This window comes from Anser cygnoides, chromosome 6, assembly GCF_040182565.1.
Source record: "Anser cygnoides isolate HZ-2024a breed goose chromosome 6, Taihu_goose_T2T_genome, whole genome shotgun sequence".
Taxonomy (NCBI): Eukaryota; Metazoa; Chordata; class Aves; order Anseriformes; family Anatidae; genus Anser; species Anser cygnoides.
In genome coordinates this window covers 288,571-310,476 of record NC_089878.1, presented here as the reverse complement: position 1 = coordinate 310,476, position 21,906 = coordinate 288,571, and the positions used below count along the sequence as shown (strand labels likewise).

General features: G+C 39.9%; 1 protein-coding gene and 1 long non-coding RNA gene across 2 annotated transcripts in view; both read left to right on the top strand.

Moving 5' to 3' along the window:
• Window positions 1-21,906, top strand: part of LOC136791088 (uncharacterized) — a 30,630-nt gene that overhangs the window by 8,179 nt on the left and 545 nt on the right. Inside the window, exons 2-4 of the long non-coding RNA XR_010832326.1 lie at window positions 18,066-18,108; window positions 19,684-19,812; window positions 20,704-20,760. This is a non-coding gene — a long non-coding RNA (uncharacterized lncRNA). The remainder of the gene's footprint in view (window positions 1-18,065; window positions 18,109-19,683; window positions 19,813-20,703; window positions 20,761-21,906) is intronic.
• On the top strand, window positions 574-16,302 carry LOC136791086 (ubiquitin carboxyl-terminal hydrolase 42-like). Its single transcript, XM_066999386.1, is given in 20 exon segments — window positions 574-1,522; window positions 2,350-2,611; window positions 3,319-3,519; window positions 4,605-4,715; window positions 4,876-4,978; window positions 5,142-5,209; window positions 5,362-5,432; window positions 5,967-6,049; window positions 7,276-7,387; window positions 7,748-7,888; window positions 8,082-8,182; window positions 8,643-8,784; window positions 9,464-9,745; window positions 10,539-10,633; window positions 10,962-12,062; window positions 12,562-12,642; window positions 12,644-12,844; window positions 13,582-13,996; window positions 15,084-15,195; window positions 15,515-16,302. Coding segments are annotated over 17 exon segments (3,894 nt in total). The 5' UTR covers window positions 574-781; the 3' UTR covers window positions 12,843-12,844; window positions 13,582-13,996; window positions 15,084-15,195; window positions 15,515-16,302.

Genomic DNA, 21,906 nt, shown 5'->3' with positions numbered 1-21,906 from the left:
ACTGCAGGACAAGATTTGAAAACTGTTGTGGAGATTCTGTTGGGTTTTCTGCTTACAGAAAAATTAAGTGCCAAATCGCCCTCTACTCCGCTTTGTAGTGCTGCATTTAATGGAGATTCAAAGAATTTCATTTGCTCCTCCGTTTATGGACAACGAGCTGAAGGAACAGGTACAGCACATTAGCCTGGAATGCCTTCCCTCCCAACCAAAGTAAACTGGAGCTGTAACTAACACAAGCAGAAACAAGGCTTCCACGTTTTCAGCTGAATAAAGTTCCAACAAAATCATCCTCTGGGATTTGAAGCTTACTTCAAATTACATGCCAACAGCTCTTTTCCCTGAAAGGTCTTGCCCAGTTCTTACGTCATAGTAAAGTGTATACCTATAAAATTTACAGTTAACGTCTTCTCTTAGTTTGTCCAATTTTTGCATTATCGCTCAGCTGTGTGCTCATTTATAAGCTGATGCATGTATACAAGCTGCTGCTCAAGTCCTACGTCTTGTTTGCAATTCTTCGTTTCCTTGTTGCCAGCATATTGTAAAGCGGATCCCTGCTGCTACTCGCTCTAGAAGAAAAGGAATCATCGGTTTGGTTACCAAATACCCGCTTCTGGAAACCAGAAGTGTTTTGGTCTCTCTTCCCTTCGAATGACTCCACACCTCTCATCAGATAATGGATTGCTGACCTAGAATCAGAGAACATCCCAAGGTGGAAAGGGCTCACAATAATGAGCGAGTCCAACTCCTGGCTCCACACAGGACCACCCCAAAAGCAGAGCCTATGTCTGAGAGCATTGTTCAAACACTTCTGGACCCCCGTCAGGCTCGGTGCCACGACCACTGCCCTGGGCAGCTGTCCCAGTGCCCGAGCGCCCTCTCAGGGCAGCACCTGAGGCGCACGGGGCTCGGCGGGGCGGCCCGGGAGGGGAGGAGGACGGCGGGGCGAAGCGGCCGCTCCCTCAGAGCCGTCTCCCCGCCGCCTCGCCCGCACGTCGGGGCTTTTTCGTGTCGGGGCTTTTTCGTGTCGCGCCCTCGGGCTCTCGCCGCGGGCGACATGCCGCTCCCCAGCGCGGACAGCTTGCGCGCGGGGCCTGCCCGCGGCGGCGGCGGGAGGGAAACCCCAACCGCAAAGCCGTCCCGGCAGGGAGAGCTCGGGGTGCGGGCCGGTCCGGCACCGACAGTAAAGACACGCCGGAGGAAACGCTCTGCTTTTAGCCGTGAGCACCGCGGCCAGGTTGAAAAGGCGTCACGCTGGAGCTCCGAGTTGGGCGGCGTTCCGAGGCCGTTGTGGCAGTTGTGGAGACGGCCTCGGCTGAGGTGGCGGCTGCTGTCGCTGCTGTCCCCTCTGTCCCCGCTGTTGCCGCTGTTCCCGGCGCCTGGAGACCCCCGGCAGCCCCCTGTGACAGGACCTGTGGCCCCGGGGAGCAGGACCTGTGGCCCCCTGTGCCCGCCGCCTCGTCGGCCATCCCGGCAGCAATCCTGCCAGCACAGAATAGCTCACCGGCTTTACGTGCGTTTCAGGGTAAAGTGACGATTAACTTCTATTTCCTGGCTTGGGTGCTGCTTTATTCTTTAACGGAGCTTCAGGTTTAAAGGTTAAACTCAGTTCTGTCAAGGTTAAACTCAGTTTCGTGAATGGCATCTTGGACAAAATCTTAAGCTGTGATTGACTCTCTGCTTAACAGAGGCCAAACGTGTACCTACTGAGAAGCAGGTCATAGGTGATAAGCCCTCACAAATTAACTTGCTATCACAAAGTGACGCCCAGAAAAAGTGTATTCAAAAGCTAGGCTCATTATAGAATCACAACCAAGCCATCATGACTGGTGCAGTAGACAGTGAGGTAGAGGGTGAGCCCTGGAAAGAGAGAAGTAAAGTAGCAGCGAAATGCAGGTACCTTTGTGCACACGAAGCAGAAAAGCGCAGGCAGTAAAGTAATAGTGCTCCATTACTAGCGTGAGCAACAATTATATATAAATCGCAACCATTATCTATTAGATAATAGGTAATAATTAATAGATAATTGCAAAGCTCCAAAAATGCAATAAATAACTGATTCCCCTCAGAGAATGTCATTTGCATTTTTATATTAAAAAGACTCCAGAGTTGTAATGGATTAAAATCCTACGAAAGTGAAAGAAATGGCATCAGCCACTAGTTCTGCAGAAGCTAAAAGTAATACTGATAGAGTTTTGATGGAAATTTTTCCTTTGTGTGTTTAGTTTGGGGATTCCTTTTAAATCATTCATACCAGCAAGTTAGTTCTTCAAGGCCGTTTCTTTGAGATTAAGTGACAGGACTTCTACTACTCTTTTCTTCTTGGAATGCTTCTTGGTATTCTTACGTCAGCCAGAACATTTGTCTCTGTCGCAGATGAGAACAATGACCATAGTTAACAAGCCCAAATCTTCAAAGTCTAAAAAGCCATCTTCAAGGCGGTCTGGCAAATCCAAGAAACCGAGTACTAAAAAACTGATGTCACGCACCGCAAACTGGGGCCGGATACCACCTGCAGAAGATTCAAGCCAAGTCTCTGTGGCCCAAGGATGTGGAGGTGCTATTTATTGTAGATCCTCTGAAAAATCTAAGCCTTTTGCCCAAAGAGATCTAAGTAAGTGTGCGCTTTATCCTGCCTCCGTTTTCTTCAAAACAAAAGTAGAAAGTGGTAGTTCTTGCTTGTTGCACTGATAGAGAACAGGACTACTGTGAATAAAGACTTCCAAAGCGATTCTCCTAAGGCAACTGAAGTGACTGACGTTACAGAAATTAATTTTGATATATTTACAGTCGACAGAGAAATGTGGGGAGCATTTTGTAATGCACTGATTCATCCATATCTTTTCTGTTTTGCAAAGAAAAGTGTTTGATTGTTGCTATTCACAGGTTCCATTATTCACAGGTTTTTGAATGTTAAGATTGCTCAGGAAAAGATCTGATATTTGTAGGGGTACCGTCATTCCTAGTTATTTGTTTTTACATTGTCCTTGCATTTATTACCATATAATTTCAAGTCTAAGTTTGTGGTTGAAGTTATAATAAGGAAAAAAGCATATAATAAGGAAGAAATTAAAATGGTTGACTAAACTTTTTTTTCCCAAAACGTTGTGTTGACCAGCCAATTTGAAGATGGCGGTATTAAAGGTGTCTGCAATAAGTTTTTCTGTTTTGGATTGTAGCTAGTTCCTCTAGGTGCTCCCGCAGAATAGTATTTTTACTATGCCTATATATACTTTATATATTCACTATACCTATATATACTTAATACCTTTCTTAGAAACAAACAAACAAAATCTCTTTTTAAATATAACTTTCTTGCAGTTGTTAATGATGGAATTGCTCCGCCACAAAGGATTCTTTTTCCACCTGAGAAGATACGTATGGATTGGCAAGAAACACAAAGTGTTGGAGTTGGCCTGTACAATCTTGGCAACACGTGTTTTCTTAATGCTACTCTACAGTGTTTGACCTACACCCCCCCACTTGCCAATTACATGCTTTCTCTTGAGCACAGCCAGTCATGTGAGTACTTTCTAACAGTATTTTAAATCTGTTGGATAGCTGTGAAGGTGAAAGAACAGCAGTGATTCTGTGAGACAAACTTACTTGTCTGATTTTACCTGTAGACGCTGGCTTTGAGCATTGTATTAGCAGTGGGCTCGGAATAGCATATGGAGTGCGTTTAATGCACCATGTGTTTTTTTTGTTTGTTTGTTTGTTTGTTTTTTTAAAAGGATCTTTTCTTGCTTCATGGGAATAATGAAGTGCATTGGACAGTAATGCATTTAATGAACATTTGGCATTTGGGCTATTTGGGCTTCCTGCTGCTAGAAAGGCAATAAAATTTAGGATGTTGGCATCATAGGTCTTTAGTCTGCACAGCCGAGGTTCCATAATGCACTACAATAAATGGTCTGTTCGTTGTTGAACCAATTAAAAAAAAAAAAAACAAAAAAAACCTAGAAAGCAATATGAGCTGTTATGAACACGACTAGATTTTTTTGTGGGACTGTATTAAAATCTAGACTGATTTTGTCCTAAATAAAATGTTGTACTATAAAGTAAATGTTGTACTAAACCTGTATGCTTTTTAGGCTGGTATCTTTGTATCGATACCTAGAAATTTAACTGTTTTCTTCCTGTATATAGAAATCGTTTCAGTTAAGAATCCTGTTGAAAAAAGGAGGGCAGAAGTACTATTACATACATTACTGTAATTTTTCCTTTCTCCCAAAGGACTCGTAGCTCTGTATCATGAAGCTCACCTGACAGCACTGTGCTGAAAATAACCCACGTTCTCTTAATGCTGTATCATCAAGGTCAAATATTCTTTCCTCATACATTTTGCAACCTGTGGAGTTCACATTCCTGTCAGCCTTTACAAACGTGACTTTGCAGTAGTCTTTTAGATTTCTCATCACAAAATGCACTTGAATACAGGCTTAATGGATATTTTTATTCTATAAAGTTGTGTGAAATGAAATGTTAGGAGACTGTTGGGACAAGGAGAGTGGATATTGTATCTATAGTTTAAATGTTACTTATATGTTTGTTTGTAGTTATGTCTGTTTCGCTAGACTGGGATGCTTTCTTCTTTCACTCTTCAGGTCGTGAACAAGATTTTTGCATGATGTGCACGATGGAGACTCACATTAACCAGGCCCTGCGTTGCACTGTTGATGCCATCGAGCCTACGCGTGTTATCAATAATCTCAGTCGTAAGTGGCTTCAGATGTGTTTCTTTTTCAGCATCTTGTAATCTTCAAATAATTATTTGATGTGTATAAATGGTTTTAACACTGTAAAGAAGAGAGATTTTAGAAACAGGAGAATTACTTCATTTTTAAATGAGGTGAATACTATCATCTTCTTATTTAGGAATAGGACAACATTTCCGTTTTGGCAGTCAAGAAGACGCACACGAGTTCTTGCGCTATACTGTTGATGCTATGCAGGAAGCGTGCTTGAATGGAAGCACCAAGTAAGCATAAACAAATTCACTTTTATACGTTCTCTAGCACCTTTTAGGCCTTTATTTACTATCAAAACTGAAAGTCTAGGTCATCCTTGGTTTTCATAAAACTCTTTGAAGAGTTAACTGTGTGCCTTAAATCTTCTGAGGTCTGATTATAATTTATTTCCAGATTGGACAGATCTTCTCAAGCTACCACCATCATTCATCAAATATTCGGAGGATTTCTAAGATCAAGAGGTACTTTTAAAAATATTCCTGTCCTTAGAACTGATCTGTGTCTTTTGTCGGTAGTAAAGCAGTCTGTAGTCTGAAGTAGTATCTATCGACAACTTGAATGTGGACAGTTAGTCTCCTTCACGTGTTGTTAAGCATTTATATTTTGCTTCCAGTGAAGTGCTTGAATTGCAAAGCAGTTTCGGATACGTATGAGGCATTTCTTGATATCACTTTGGATGTAAAGGTAGGAGGTTTTGTAAATATAATTCATGATGTTTAAGTACATGTATAACTTTCTAAATTAAACTTGTTTAACTTAAAAAACCAAACCACGTACAATGTTAAAATATAAGAGCTTGGTGGTGGTTAGAAAGTGGATTGGACTTTGTCCTTCTGTGGAACCCCTGTAAATAGTCTCCACGTCTGCATTGGGTTTAAGGGGAAAGAATTTTATTGCTGCGCAAAGTATAATACTGTCACACTTCTTTGTTGTTCTACCTCAATATACGTCTAATTGTTAGACTGTTGGATTTGTTGCCAGTATTGATGAGAAAGCACACTATAGAGGCTGTCTGCGTTACTGGAAAATGATTTGTTTCAAAGTAGAATGACTTCCAGGTGAGGTAAACGCTGAGCATGCTCTTTCTGCCTCCTTCTTGACAGTGCTCATAGTAGATCGCTTAAGTATGTGTTAGTCAGGTTCTCTTATAAACTCCTAGTGCGTCTCTGGAATTTTGAATTTACAGTGACTTTACGCTCTTCTCTCTCGCTCCTCTAGGCGGTTTCATCTGTTACCAGAGCTCTAGAACTATTTGTGAAACCTGAAGAGCTGGATGGAGAGAATTGCTATAAATGTAGCGAGTAAGATTATTACTAATTATGTCTTAATACTAGATATTAGTTTTATATATTACATGACTTAGAGCGTAAGTTATCCTTTAACTTCATTTAGAAATAAGGAGACGCAGCATTGTTGTTGTTGTTGCTTCATTTTCTAGTAGTGGTGAGCTGAAGCAAGGAGCTATGGAGAATGATTTGGAGTGGAAGGCAGCAGCAGGTTCCTACAGGTCCTAGCGTTCACTGTGAAACAAAGTTAGATTGAGTGTCAGGGAATGTGAGCTGGCTCTGTGGTAATGAATGTTAGCAGCCTGTGCTGGCTCACTAAACAGCGTCTTGCACAGCTCTTGAACTGTGAAACCTGTCGATGTGGACTAATGTCCGAAATGAGCTCCCTTAAGCCTAACCCGTGCACAGGGAAAGCCTATTGAGTCCAGGCGCTCTCTGTGCTGATCAATATGTAAGATGTTTCTACGTATGTGAGAAACAATTGAATATTTGCATAAGATGGTTTGGCAAAACAAGCTGTTAGTCAAACATCCCCTCAGAAAAGCACAGAGTGCCCGGCTCAGTTCTGTAGAATTCATGCCTGACCCCTCTAAATGAAAAATGCAGTATCCACTTCTTGTTGTTGGATACTAAGGAAATTAGGGTGTCGAATCAAGAGCGTCCAATAGGTTATTAAAGCAATTTAATCCCAGGTTCGTCTTGGCCTGCGGATCCTAGAAAGCAACATGCAGCGTATTCAGGATTCTCATAAGTGATGTCTGAGGAAGAGAAAGAACTGTAATAGCACCTCACATCTGAATTGCATGGTCCTTCCTTAATGTGCTCTTTGAGGTGTGATCGGTTCAGTCACACTTAAAGCCAGAATTTTCCGTCTTTTTGTGAGTTTAAAAGGAAAGGCCTTGCACATGTACAGTACTTTTTCCATTGCTGATAACTGTTATTAGTCTTATATATAACTCATTTTTACTATTTTTTGTTTATATTTTATAACTCCCTGGTAATACGCTTTCGTGAGAGATTCCTGTTCCCGCTATGCTCTGAGTTGTTGGTAAAACTTACCTTCTTCTCTGTATTAACAAACGTGACATGCAGTGCATGGGTTTATGAAAAGAAAAAACCAAACATATGATGCAAGTAAATATCATTCAAATAGCATAAGCATGCATGAGACATTAAAACGAGTTTGTTTTGGGGGCAAAAAAGATGATGCTTTCAAACACTTGTCTCTGCTTGTTTTTAAGGTGTAAAAAGATGGTTCCTGCATCCAAGAGATTTACCATACACCGTTCTTCCAACGTTCTCACAATATCACTGAAAAGATTTGCAGATTTCACAGGTGGAAAGATCAACAAGGTATATTTCCCGCTGTAATGCAACTTTGTCATCATGTAATGGGACATCCCCCAAAGCTGAAAGTTGTTAATATTTTCAGACAATAATTGTAGACTAACGACTATGGCTTATTCTTTCTCTTAATATCAGTAAAGTTCCTGCTTGACAAGAAGCATATACTTTCCTCTGAGAAGGCTAATTCATCAGAAAACAGTTGTCTGCAACTTCTAGTATTAAACGTTGCTTATGGGAAGACTTATTTTTAGTGAATCAAGAGATATATTCATATAATTCCAGTCTCTGTTTTTTGGAAGTGTTTTTCTCTGGCTAGTCCGCGAAGTACTCTGATATAATTTTTCTATCTTCTTGGTCTCTCTTTAGGAAGTAAAATATCCTGAGTATTTGGACCTCCGAGCCTACATGTCTCAATCAAGTGGAGAACCACTCCTCTATGCCTTATATGCGGTGCTGGTGCATCATGGTATCAACTGTCGCTCAGGACACTATGTATGCTACATAAAGGTAGAAGTCAACATCATTTCTAACAGGGTAAAGGTTGTGCTGGCAAACCAGTTCAAGTGTTACTAGTAGTACTGTTTCTAGGGAAAAAGATTTCATTATATGTTTATTTGACACGTGTGTATTTTATTGCTATCTGTGATTTCATTTGGAAAACATGCAATTCATCTAAAGATATCGTTGTCTTTATTTGCAGGCTGGTAATGGACTTTGGTATCAGATGAATGATGCAAAAGTAGTCCGTACTGACATTAAAAGAGTTCTTGGTCAGCAAGCTTACTTACTTTTTTATATCAGGTAATAACAAGTATTCAAATGTGTTCAGAAGAGATTTACTCTCCTGTTATTGATACTTTTCTTTTTGCAAGTGTTTTTCTTTCTCTCCCAGGAAAAGATGATTATTTCTCTAATTCAGTTCTGTCTAACCTGAAATTCTCTGTCATTTATTATCTTTTGTTGCTTGGCCTTAAACTGCAGCACTTGTGTAAATTGCTGTATATGTGTTATCTGTAGCTGGCTAATTTAGAGAAGGAGAGAAATGAAGGCCATCTGTGGTGTAAGAATGAATTATTGCTCTGAAAGTGATAGTCATAGTAGGAAGACTGTTACCTACTTTTCAGTTTGTAGTCTTGGCTAAGTCTTCTGTAGAGAAGGCTTCCATATCGTATGAACTGTTCCTATAAAATTATAGGATGGGATTTAATCCAAGAGTAGGCCGAAAGAAAAACTAAACTGAGATCACTGCTCTTTTCTGAAGGCGCTATGATTTGACGCTCGGAGAACGTGCTTTTTACTTAGCAGCACCGTCTTATCCCTGTTCATTCCCCCCTGGTCAGCGGGGGGCTAACAGTAAGCAGGCTGGATTTCTGGGACCACGACTTCCTCCTCATATGATTAAGGTAATTTAGGGAAGCGGGAGGGCAGATAATGGCACCAAACGGACAGTGGGTTTGGGGTTTGGTGTGGGGTTTTTTGTTTGGTTTTTGGCATCTTTGTTTTGTTTTCCTTCCCACGCTGCAGCTGTCTTCACAGCCCTCATGCTACAGCCAGAGTCATTCAAACAGTGGTTACTGCTGAATTGCGCAGCCATGCGACTCCATTGTTTATACCTCCTAGACAGCTTTGTAAAGCACAGAGAGCTACGCTCTTTGACAATTTAAGTAGAGTGTACTAATCCTCGAATCATTTAAAAGAGGACTTGTTTTTCCTATCGACGTCACTTTAGCTAAGACAGGGAAACCAAATTGTCTTATTCCTGAGCACCAGAACAATTATTCCAGGCTTTTTGGGGTATGTTTAAAGGGGAAACTAAATATATTTGGGAATAGCTTTAGGCAATGTTAAGTTGTTTGGATGGTTTTCAAAAATGATGTTAATTTGATATCAATATGCAGTAAACCAAAAGCAGGAATTAAATACACTTATGGGACTTGCATTTATCTTTTAAGGGCAGTGTTTTTTGCTTTTTAGGTGTTAAGACCATTTGTAGAAATACTTAGTAGGAGAATGACATGTTTAAAAATGTTAAATGGAGTGTTTCCATTAACCCGTCTTGCAATTTCTTCTTTTTAAATACAGAATTCAAGTCGTTTAAATGGAAATGGATCCATAAAAGAGGATGCAAATACCACTGGTGTCACCCTAAAAAGGCCATCTTCAGCACCACCAATGGCCTGTGTTCAAAAACAGGCGATTACCAGGCCTTCAATTACTGATACGTCAAAAAACCAGAAGATCACCATCAGTATTCACAATAAATTGCCTGCTCGTCAGACTGTGTCACAGCCTGACTGTCTTAGCAGTGCTGTGGAGGATGAAGATCTCTACAAGGCTGTTCCTTCATCCACAATCACAAATTCGGTAAAGCAAATGAAGCAAATACAAATACAAAAAAAAAAAAAAAGAGAGTTTCTGCTGAAATTTTTGTGGAGCCAAAGGTGAATGGAAATCCTAAACTCAGCTCTGATAACACAGTCCCTTACGGTGCAGAATCTTCAGGAAAATCTGAGGAGGAGTCAAAGGGCTTATTTAAAAGGAATTGCAATGCAATGTGGAATTTTGGTTGGAAAGGTAGTCCGTACATTGCAGAATTCCCATTCTTCCTGTCAGAATGCTGATGAAGGAAGATCCCAGCATGAGCTGCCAAAAACTGATTCACTGAATGGTGCTATTAGTTTAGTTCATGAATCTAAAGAAAACGGACTGAAACTTGATGATTCCACTTGCCAAGTTGAACCTGTTAAACCTTGTGAGATGTTCTTTTCTAAAACAAATGGATTGCTTGAAACATAGTAGTTTGCTCCATCGAGAATTTCTCACCCACGATGTATTCGGGAGTGTTTATCATGTTCCTAATTCAGGCGAAATGCTGAGAAAACACAGCACAAATTTGATCGTAACCCTTTGTGATATTATGCCATTAGAATTTGCAGAGCTGAGCTGACATTAGAACTTGTCAGCTTAAGCTGAGCTGAGATAAAAATTCTTAAGTTTCATAAAGTAGATTTTGGGAGGTGAGTTGGCGTTATCTTTGAAGTGTAGATAATGCATACAACCCAAAGCGGTCTTGCTTAGCATTTAATGTAGAAATTCTGAGAAGACTAGTCCTCAGCACAAATGGTATTTTTTCTGTCTGCTGACTTGTGCGTTTTAGTTGCAGATGCCTGGAGCTATGCCTCCAGTCCCTCGAGAAGTCATCATGGAATCCCTCACGGCCAGCCAGCTGAACAGCTTGTCAGAGGAAATAAGGTAAAATGAGCACAGTCTGATTAAGACAAGATTTTATGGAAGTTCATTGCGGTTTTATCTGTCTACTAATACTATTTAATGGAAGGATTTAAATCAGTAGAATTCCGTACTGTATGGCCAGTGTTGCGAACAGAACTAATGATCGACACTGTGCATAGCACTCTGATGCAGGCTGGTGCCTCGCGGAGAACTTGTGTTTCTTCATAGAATGTTTTTCCATTTTTCTCCATTATCTGGAGAAACATTGGCTGTTCCCCCGTCGCCCCCACCCCTTTTTTCTCAGAGCAGCAGGTGGAGGGAGACGGAAACGTGTTTTTATTTTGTGCAGTGTCCCGGGACCTCCGAAATCTACTGAGAATGATGAATACCTTGAACAGTACCAATGTGATGACCGTGGAGACAAGGAGAAACCAAGAAGATCAAAAGAACATGAACTGATTTCAGAAGAAAATGTTTTCTACATCAAAGAGTCTTCTGAGACTGGTGAGAAATTGCGGCAAACTTCCCCTCTAAAGTCTGACAGTGAATGTAGTTCTAAAAACCTTTCCTCCTTAGCTATTACAGATAGATGCCAAGATACAAAGGACGAGACTAAAAAAACTGACAAAGAGCGTTACCAGAGAAAGAGGGAACATTCTCCTACTGAAGAGAAGGAGAGTCAAAAAGATGGTCATTCCAGCAAGAGAAGGTGCTCTGGGAGTGTGGAAGTTGTTAAGCAAAAGCGTCGCAAGCAGGAGTATTGGGAGGGAAGGAGGTACAGATCTTCCCATAGTGAAAGGAACAGCCCTGATAATGGCAGAAGACCAGTAAAATATTCAAAGTACAGATCTCGAAGCAGAGGAAGATCAGAACAAGATAGCGCTAGATATTACCATTCCAAAGGGGAAAGAAGTTGGAGCAGAGAAAGATACTATCAAGATGAACCACGGAAATGGGAAAAATGTAGCTATTACAAGGATTACTATTCACCTCATGCAGCAGGAGACAGTAGAGAGAGAAAGTTCTCTCACGGTGATAAAGACTTTGACAAATTGACTCAGACTTACTCCAGCAGGTCACATAAGCGTTATCATTACAAAAGCAGATGGCCTCACGGTTCCCTCTTGCGAGAGGAAGATGTACATCACTTTAGCACACCCAGAGCAGACTCACATCGTTGCTCAGTAGCTCAGCAACATTCTGGAAAACATTCGCGTGAGAGACATGCACTTCCACCTGTGTCAGCTCATTTGGAGAACTGTCGCCAGAAAAAGGCAAAAGAAGGAAACAGAAAAAGACAATATACTCGTGCAGAAGGTAGTGAAAGTGAAATAGAAAGGCAACGCAGAAAGGTAGAAAAGGAGGTTTTAGGTGGTGAAAACATGAAAAAATATAAGAAGTTCTAGAAGAAAAAGAAGTCTGAAGATAAACAGGGAGAGAAGGATTCCAAGTAAGCAGGGATTCCAGCCTAATCAGCATTTTTTTTCCTAATTCTTTTCTGGGTGCTTCTCATGTTTTGTTTTTTTTTTTCATAGTTTCTGAGTTATTTAGATAGCATAATCTGGCTGGGGATCATGACTGGGGATCATTAGGTTGATCAGTGAAGACAGGAAAGGTATTGCTGAATTGTGTCAGAGCACTAGCTTTGGACCACGTAGTTCGAATCACATCTGCACACCATTCTGGATTAGGTTAAAATATTTTTTTTTTTTTACTTGCACATATTCCAGAGCTAACCATTGTTAATGATCTGTGTACCAACCAGGACCTATGGTCCTTCAATCTGAGGGCTTAAGTTTGCTGCATCTAAAGGAAGTTACATGTGCACAAAGTACCACAAAATAGCTGACATGCGGCAAATCATCCCCTGTGGTAAAATAAATAAAGTTTCCTGTATGCAACAAGTGCCACATCTTTTTTTCTCTTTTTAACTTGCATGTTTCTTTCAGACTTTATGATTTGTATTTCTCTGCGCTCCACTTTGACAATGCCAATCGCAAGCGTAACAAAAAGAAGAAAAAGGAGAAACATCAGGAAAGTGAAAGGCTTCTTGGAACACTTAGATCCTCGTTTCCAGAAGAAAACCCGGGAGAAGAAGGAAGAATCCCATCCTCCAGATGGCTCTTTATGAGAGCAATGCAGAAGTGAGGGCAGTAAACAACCTCACAAGGAAGGGAAGCCTTCCAGTGCAGGTGAAAGGAAGAAACATCGCATCCAGCGAGTATATTAAAGGTAAGCGGCTGCAGCATGTTTATGGGATTCCTTTTAGATTAATCTAGAGATTATCTAAAACAGTCTTTAAATGCTTGATGACTGAACAGTCTGCTGGATATTAAAATATGTTTTGAAAAATATGTTTCAAATGTTGTTTTTTCAGCGGTGTGGGGAGAACAAATACAGTGGCTATGAATATTTTGGCTATTATTCAGAACAGCATGTGGAGGGATATGTAAACTATGTAATATGTAAAAATATGTACTATGTAAAAATCCTGCTTTTTTTCTCCTTTTTGTTTTTTTTTTTTTTTTTGTCTTTTTCTTTTTTTCCCTGCTATTATAGGTTTAAGAATATAGAGGAATGCGCTGATGGAAGCCATGTAAAGAGTCTCCAAATTTGCATTGGGTTTAAGCGGAAAGAATTTTATGTCTGCACAAATTATGATACTGTCATAACTTCTTTGTTGTTCTACCTCAATATACATCTAATTGTTAGACTGCTGGATTTGTTGCCAGTATTGATGAGAAAGCACACTATAGATGCTGTCTGCGTTACTGGAAAATGATTTGTTTCAAAGTAAAATGACTTCCAGGTGAGGTAAACGCTGAGCATGCTCTTTCTGCCTCCTTCTTGACAGTGCTCATAGTAGATCGCTTAAGTATGTATTAGTCAGGTTCTCTTATAAACTCCTAGTGCGTCTCTGGAATTTTGAATTTACAGTGACTTTACGCTCTTCTCTCTCGCTCCTCTAGGCGGTTTCATCTGTTACCAGAGCTCTAGAACTATTTGTGAAACCTGAAGAGCTGGATGGAGAGAATTGCTACAAATGTAGCGAGTGAGATTATTAACTAATTATGTCTTAATGCTAGATATTAGTTTTATGTATTGCATGACTTAGAGCATAAGTTATCTTTTAACTTCATTTAGAAATAAGGAGACGCAGCTTCGTTGTTGTTGTTGTTGCTTCATTTTGTTTAAACAACTGGTGCACGGAAATAATCCCAAACTTGAAAACGTTACATCTGTTTTGGAAATCTAAGAAGAGTGGCTATTAGCTGATATTGGACTTTTCTCGTAGCATTGTCTGCACCATGGCTTGTCAAGCTTCCTAGGCGTGTAGCTGCATGCTGAAATATTCATATTGGCAGAAGTGAAAAGACATGCCCAGTAAGTAGTGGTGAGCTGAAGCAAGGAGCTGTGGAGAATGATTTGGAGTGGAAGGCAGCAGCAGGTTCCTGCAGGTCCTAGCGTTCACTGTGAAACAAAGTTAGATTGAGTGTCAGGGAATGTGAGCTGGCTCTGTGGTAATGAATGTTAGCAGCCTGTGCTGGCTCACTAAACAGCGTCTTGCACAGCTCTTGAACTGTGAAACCTGTCGATGTGGACTAATGTCTGAAATGAGCTCCCTTAAGCCTAACCCGTGCACAGGGAAAGCCTATTGAGTTCAGGCGCTCTCTGTGCTGATCAATATGTAAGATGTTTCTACGTATGTGAGAAACAATTGAACATTTGCATAAGATGGTTTGGCAAAACAAGCTGTTAGTCAAACATCCCCTCAGAAAAGCACAGAGTGCCCGGCTCAGTTCTGTAGGATTCATGCCTGACCCCTCTAAATGAAAAATGCAGTATCCACTTCTTGTTGTTGGATACTAAGGAAATTAGGGTGTCGAATCAAGAGCGTCCAATAGGTTATTAAAGCAATTTAATCCCAGGTTCGTCTTAGCCTGCGGATCCTAGAAAGCAACATGCAGCGTATTCAGGATTCTCATAAGTGATGTCTGAGGAAGAGAAAGAACTGTAATAGCACCTCACATCTGAATTGCATGGTCCTTCCTTAATGTGCTCTTTGAGGTGTGATCGGTTCAGTCACACTTAAAGCCAGAATTTTCCGTCTTTTTGTGAGTTTAAAAGGAAAGGCCTTGCACATGTACAGTACTTTTTCCATTGCTGTTATTAGTCTTATATATAACTCATTTTTAATATTTTTTGTTTATATTTTATAACTCCCTGGTAATACGCTTTCGTGAGAGATTCCTGTTCCCGCTATGCTCTGAGTTGTTGGTAAAACTTACCTTCGTCTCTGTATTAACAAACGTGACATGCAGTGCATGGGTTTATGAAAAGAAAAAACCAAACATATGATGCAAGTAAATATCATTCAAATAGCATAAGCATGCGTGAGACATTAAAAGGAGTTTGTTTTGGGGGCGAAAAAGAAGATGCTTTCAAACACTTGTCTCTGCTTGTTTTTAAGGTGTAAAAAGATGGTTCCTGCATCCAAGAGATTTACCATACACCGTTCTTCCAACGTTCTCACAATATCACTGAAAAGATTTGCAGATTTCACAGGTGGAAAGATCAACAAGGTATATTAAGAATATACCTTAAGAATATAGAGAAATGGTCTGCTTTTATTTTCATTTTCTCTTTTTTCCATTTTTCTCTTAATATCAGTAAAGTTCCTGCTTGACAAGAAGCATATACTTTCCTCTGAGAAGGCTAATTCATCAGAAAACAGTTGTCTGCAACTTCTAGTATTAAACGTTGCTTATGGGAAGACTTATTTTTAGTGAATCAAGAGATATATTCATATAATTCCAGTCTCTGTTTTTTGGAAGTGTTTTTCTCTGGCTAGTCCGCAAAGTACTCTGATGTAATTTTTCTATCTTCTTGGTCTTTCTCTAGGAGGTAAAATATCCTGAGTATTTGGACCTCTGAGCCTACATGTCTCAGTCAAGTGGAGAACCACTCCTCTACGCCTTATATGCGGTGCTGGTGCATCATGGAATCAACTGTCGCACAGGACACTATGTATGCTACATGAAGGTAGAAGTCAGCATCATTTCTAACAGGGTAAAGGTTGTGCTGGCAAACCAGTTCAAGTGTTACTAGTAGTACTGTTTCTAGGCAAAAAGATTTTCTGAAATAATCCCAAACTTGAAAATGGGATCTTGTATAAAATCTTAAGCTGTGATTGACTCTCTGCTTAAGAGAGGCCAAACGTGTACCTACTGAGAAGCTAGGTGATAAGTGTTTTTGTACACTTATAAGTGGTCATTTTGTAAAGAGACTGCTGAAAAATCTGAACAGCGCTGCTGCAGAACTCTGAATGGGGGGCTAGCAACTGTCTTAACTGATCTGGAATCTTGAGTTTACTTTTCAGTGGACAGGAGGAGAGTCTCTCAAGGCAAACAGAGAGAGAAATAACACCCGATACTCATGTCAACATAAATTTATGCTCAGAGTGTAGGTGTAGGAACAGCGTCGGTATGTATATGGAACATCGGGAGAGGAAACTATATCGGTATTTACAGCTTTTCTACTTCCTTGTCAGAGAGACGTTATCTCCAAATTAGAAATTGATGTATTTTGAATAAGGGCTGGTGGATCGGATTTATTCTTGCTAGTGTTAATATTTGCTCTTGATTAGTACTTAATATCTGGTAACGCATCAATCAATCGTCAAAAATAAACTTAAAAATGTGTAAGGCTTATCTCGTTGGTCGATACAAAGACCAAGGTCTTTTCTCTTTTCTCTTTTTTTTTTTTTCCCAGTATAGTTTTTCTGTTTTCCTTCTCACTGTAGTCTTGATTTTGTTTCTTGTCCCTTAAGTATGTTTTCAATGTGTTGTTGAAACATTTTCCCTTTCAATGCGAAAAAAGGAGCTGTCACTGGTGTCTGCAAGTTGAAGACTGGAGCTTATCTGAAAATCACTGAGCCCAAGAGCTGTCACCTTAGTCTTCCAATAGGACAAGGATGTCTTCGTTTCTCAGTTAAATGCATTTTTCAGGTTTGTGTATTATTTTCTCAGGAATGGAAAGTGTGCGCACAATTTGCCAGTTGTGGGACTAGGAGTTCTCTTATTTCCTGTGCTTTGTTTAACCTGTCTTAAGTTTAATGGATAGCAATCAAGGTGTACTAGAAATCTGAAAACACTTTATGCTTTGTTCTCTCAGTCATTTTGGTATAACAAACTAGCTTATGGTTTAAACCCTCCATTAGGTTAGCGGTTTCCCTAAACGTAACAAGTCCCTGTGTGCTACAGGAAGACAGTAACAAAAAATTAAGTATAGAAATTCATCCTGTCATTATTCAGCTTCTGCCTATGGACACACAATTACGCTTATTTAAAGCGGTATCATCTTGAAACCTAATCAGCATGTTAGAAAGCACTTAGTTATCGGCTTTTGTCCTGGAGGGCTGAGGTTTGTTTTGTTTTGTTTTACATTCAGCATTTCCTTTTCTAGCTTCCATTCCCCTGTTGTTTTGCATGAGGAAAACATGCAGCTTTACAAAGTAGAACGGAAAGAGATGCTTTTCAGTCTAACTTTTCAGTTTTTTGTAGGAGTTTTAAATGTGGTAGGTGCAAAACAGCATAAGTACTGCTGCCAAAGTTATATTCAAACAAGTATTTCGTGGAGAAGCAGAAGAAGCCTAGGGAGAAATAAATTTACAAACATGCTCTTCATGCTCTCCTTTCCCAAGATTTCTCTGAGATATATCCCATAGTCTTTGGGTTTTGAGGTATGTGGTTCCCAGGAGTGAAAAGGAGGGCCAAACAGCTCTCCTCTCGGATCTCAACGTGCCAGGGCTTTAGTGTACTGCCACTTATGGCTCCGCTTTTCACCTGGAAAAAGCGACATCATGCTGTGAACTGAGGAGCCCTGCTGTTGTTCTACTTGTTGTTTTTTTTTTTTTTTCCCCTGCTCGTATAGGCTTAGAAATGTGCTGATGAAACAATAAAAAAGCCAGCTTGGTACATCTCCTTACAAAAAAATAAGTACAAACTTGAGCTCCTGATCGGCTTCATGCTGAACTCTGTGCTGTTCTTGTCGTAATCTTGGTCTCTCAGTAGATAATATGGTTTAATTACGAATAGAATCATGTGATGAAGAAGATCTCACACTGCAACAAATTCAACATCTCAAATGAGATTTTACATTTTCCGTGATTTTCTTTCTGAGCAGAAGTGTGTAGTATCAAATATATATATATATATATCTGTGATGAAGCCACGGTCGCAGTTACTCAGATATCTTAATAAGCACTTGCAGGAAGATAAATTGCTGCATCTTTTAGCATTATTTAATTGTAGGGTTAGAGACATGTTGATTCAACAGAGCTGTAAAGTTTCTAAGAGGTCACTTTGAAAAATACCAGCTAAATTACTGGCAAGACTGCACCCGTTCTTAAAAACAAACAACCCCCCCTAAATCATCTGTTTTCCTCTTACAGGTAACTGAAGTAATCCCCGAAGAAGACTGTTCACTATCCAAAGGCAAGTTTTATTTTTAAACATTTTCTACATTTTATACCTAGCCACAACTTAACAACCAGTTAACAGTCGGTGACAATCCTGTTCAGTGTTGAAAATGTCATTCTGGCATAGGAAACAAAGGACTTCATCTTCTTGCTTTACAGCTGAATGTCTTCTACATAGTGTTTGGAGAAGTGAAATCTTGCAAGAGGTTTTCAAAAATTCTGCCCGGTTTGGATGATGAAGTAAATTGCCATAGTCAGTAGATTCTGGCACTGACAAGTTCCTTCAAGCTAAAGAGGGAGTGCGATTGTTGCAAAGCATGTCTGTGTTTTGAGACAGGGACGACCACAAGTTTTAATCTTAAAATACGACATGGAGGGGAGGCTGGTTGTTCACACATTCTTGCAAACATTAATACAATCTGTCCCATTATCAAGAACAAAATTAGGGACTGAACGGAGGTCTTTCAAATACCAGTGTTGCAAAAATAGACTTTTTATGCTACTAATGTCAAAAGAATCCTGATTGTACTAAACTGTGTCTCTTCTAGCTGATAAATCAGGAATAGCACAGAAGAAAATGCGTCTGCTCTAATGCTCTTTGGGCTTCGGTGAATTCTCTGGCCAGCAGATGGCGAACTCGCTTATTCTAAACCAGTCAAAAGTATAGGGAGAAAGTAAATGTCTTGCACACATTACACAAGTCCAGGGCATTGGGATCACTGGGCTACATGAGTGAAAGAGATGTACCCCAACAGTACCCCACTTAGATACGCTGCTTGCAACATAAGCAGGATGGGAGGGCTGTGCAAAGCAATTTTGGTAAATTGAGGAATTCATGTATTTCATCAAGCCTAAAGATACTAATTAGTTTCATGTGGGGGAAGGTCAGTCTTTCAAAGAAAAGAAAAAACATCTCTTAAGCAAGATTTTCTGAATGGTGGAATCTAATCTGAAAAAGGCCACTTCAGCAGGTTATTTATTTATTTATTTATTTTTAACTGTACTGAACCTCTCAAGTAAGCTAGGAGCAGACTAGGAACAACTGAGGACTTGTTAGAGTGTGCCTTTTCACCTGGACTCATGTTACTTTGAATAAATTAACAAGGATAGCTAGTGATAATTTGTGATTTAAGGAAATTCCAGATACGTGAGAGAAAGAGCAGCGTTAAAGCAGTTAAATTCCTGCTCTCTCTAATAAGTGCTCTCTCTAGCCAGTTTCTGAACGCTTCTGTTCTGTGGCTAGGATTTGGTCAGCTTGACCACAAGATCACTAGTAAAACAAGGATGCCGTCCAGTCAAACCTTCAAATGAATGCAACTTACCTAAGGTCTACCGTTTGCTATCAAAGCAGGTAGCTTTGTCCTAATATTCTGTACAGTTGACCAATTTTAGCATGGAACTGAAATGCAGTCAGTTTAACGGGAGGGCTTTGGAAGCTGCCTTCTCCAGTCAGTTCAGCCCTGTAGTCAGAGAGCAGATCAAGCCGTGTGCAGGCTTGTGACTTCTCTCTTTAGAAAGAAAACCACTGAGCCAGACAGTTCCATGTTGAGTATCACAACAGGGAATGACATTTCTTCCCTTTGTCTTTCAGATGCAGAGCTTACTGATGGAAGCCTTCAATACTCAGACTAAACCTACCATCAAAACGGACGACCTTTTTACCATCCAAACCAACCATTTTTCCATCAAACCCAACACCTTGGGTTTTGAAATGAAACTGGTAAGCCACAAGTCTTTATTGAATCTATTTTGCAGTGAAAGGGTTTTCTCTGTAACCTGATCATTTAAACTGTTGTGCTTAAAAGAAGGTCACTTGCAAGAGCGGTTATAATCCATGCTATAAAATCGAATCATCCTCTAGAAAGAAAAAAAAAGGAGCAATTATCTTGCATGTACTCTTGATAAAGGAGGAGCTACACAATGGTATATAGTTTCACACTTTATTTTTGAGAATGTCCAGGCTTAAGTAACAGCTCTTGATGATAAATGAAAAGATTAATACGCAGTGGATTTACACAGAACATTACGTTTTTAACAATGATCGATACAGAGTATTTGTCATGCAAATCACCTGTGTACACCAAGGAATACTTATTTCAATATATATCTGTACAGTATTTACATTTTATATTTAAACTCTAACTCGAAACATTTTCCAAGAAAATACAGAAATGAAACTGGTAAGCCACAAGTCTTAATCTGCAGCATTTGGTCTACAACAGACCTGGCTTTTCCAGCAAGCGTATCTACATAGATATGTAACAAATCTTAAAAATAGGCATTGTTTTTATATATGAAGCATTATAAATGCTGCTTGGTTTATAAAGCTTCGGTTTTGTACCCGTGTAAAACTCTTCAAAATGTCAAGTGATTTAGAGCTTACTTTGTCAGAATATTTTAAAATTTAAGTCAGTCCAGGGGAGTTTAACTATTATATACAGTTCTCTCCCTAGATTGCACTGGCAACGGGGCAGCAATTTAATGCTAGAAATAATATACTTCCTGCTACGATCTCCTCAGTTACATGTTACTCTAAATAATTATTTCTGCAGGGTATAAGAACTTCAAATACAGCAAACGAACTCTCAAGGCGTTTCCTTTGTGCTTACAGGTAGACACCGTCGCCTGGCTGGATAAACAGATTTTCTTGAAGGTGTTATTTCAGCATGTAAGAATTGATTAAAAAAAAAAAAAAAAGGTGCTTCATGGCTTATTGGTTTTGTAATCTCACAGTTCTCCAGGAACACTTGATTTGCTGCATTTCACCATTACACTCGTCAGTAGCACTGATTCTGGTTTATCACTATTTGCATTACAAATCTCCTTGTCCAAAGCCTAAACTGATGTATGCACTGCTTGAAAACAAAACGTGGTTGCAGAGCAGAAGACTCAAGTCATTAGGTTAGCAGCTGCGTAACCATGCTGCTTTCCAAGCATGAGATGTAGAGCTTATTGAGTTTCTATGAAGAGTTTAAATGGCTCCCATTAAGCAAAGATGTCCCCACACTGCTACTTCCTCTTAAGCAAGGATTCTACCTCCTTTGGCTGAGGCTTGCTCCCTTACTCACATTCGAACATTCATCCAAGTAGCCTGCAATTCCACATTCGTGGGGGAAAGTCTATAGAATAGAAAAGGTTCCTCCAGTCTCTTCCTCTCAGCCTTTTTTTGAAGCATGCAATAAAGCAAAACATTCACAGGCTGACCTTCCATGCAAAACAAGGCAACTTAGTAAGACAGGAACCGCAAAACTGATTGTTCTTTAAAGTTAAAATGAGATCTGAAATAGATCAAGTTAGCAAGTGGTGTTAAGTCTGTAAGTAAGTCTGTTTTTGCCAGTGCAGCACAGTTCCCTATCATGTAGCCAGAGCTGCTTCTGTAGCTCCAAGAAGCAAAACTGCTTTGACAAAATACTGTGTCATGAAAGCATTCGTTGGTGCGGTAGGCACAGCTCAGGTTCAACAAGTTTCTGAAAAAATGAGTACTAACAGAAGCAGCAGCGTCCAAAGAAACACTTTATGTCCCCACTGCAAAATGAGGGGCTTTACCTTGAGTGTTCTGCACACTGTCAATAGAAAAGCACCGTAACAGAATCTGCCACGGCAGTTTGTATGTTACTGAAAGACCATCAGAGTGGGACTGCAGAAAGATCTTTCAGAAGTTCCAAAAAAACATGTGGGGGTGGGAGTTTAGTTGTGTTAGATAACACAATCTTAGATAAAGATTTTGGTCTTAACGTAAAAGTAAGAGCGTCTACCAATTTCTTCAACTCCAACAACTGAAGCACAAGTCTGAAAAATCGCCTTTAAGAATGCA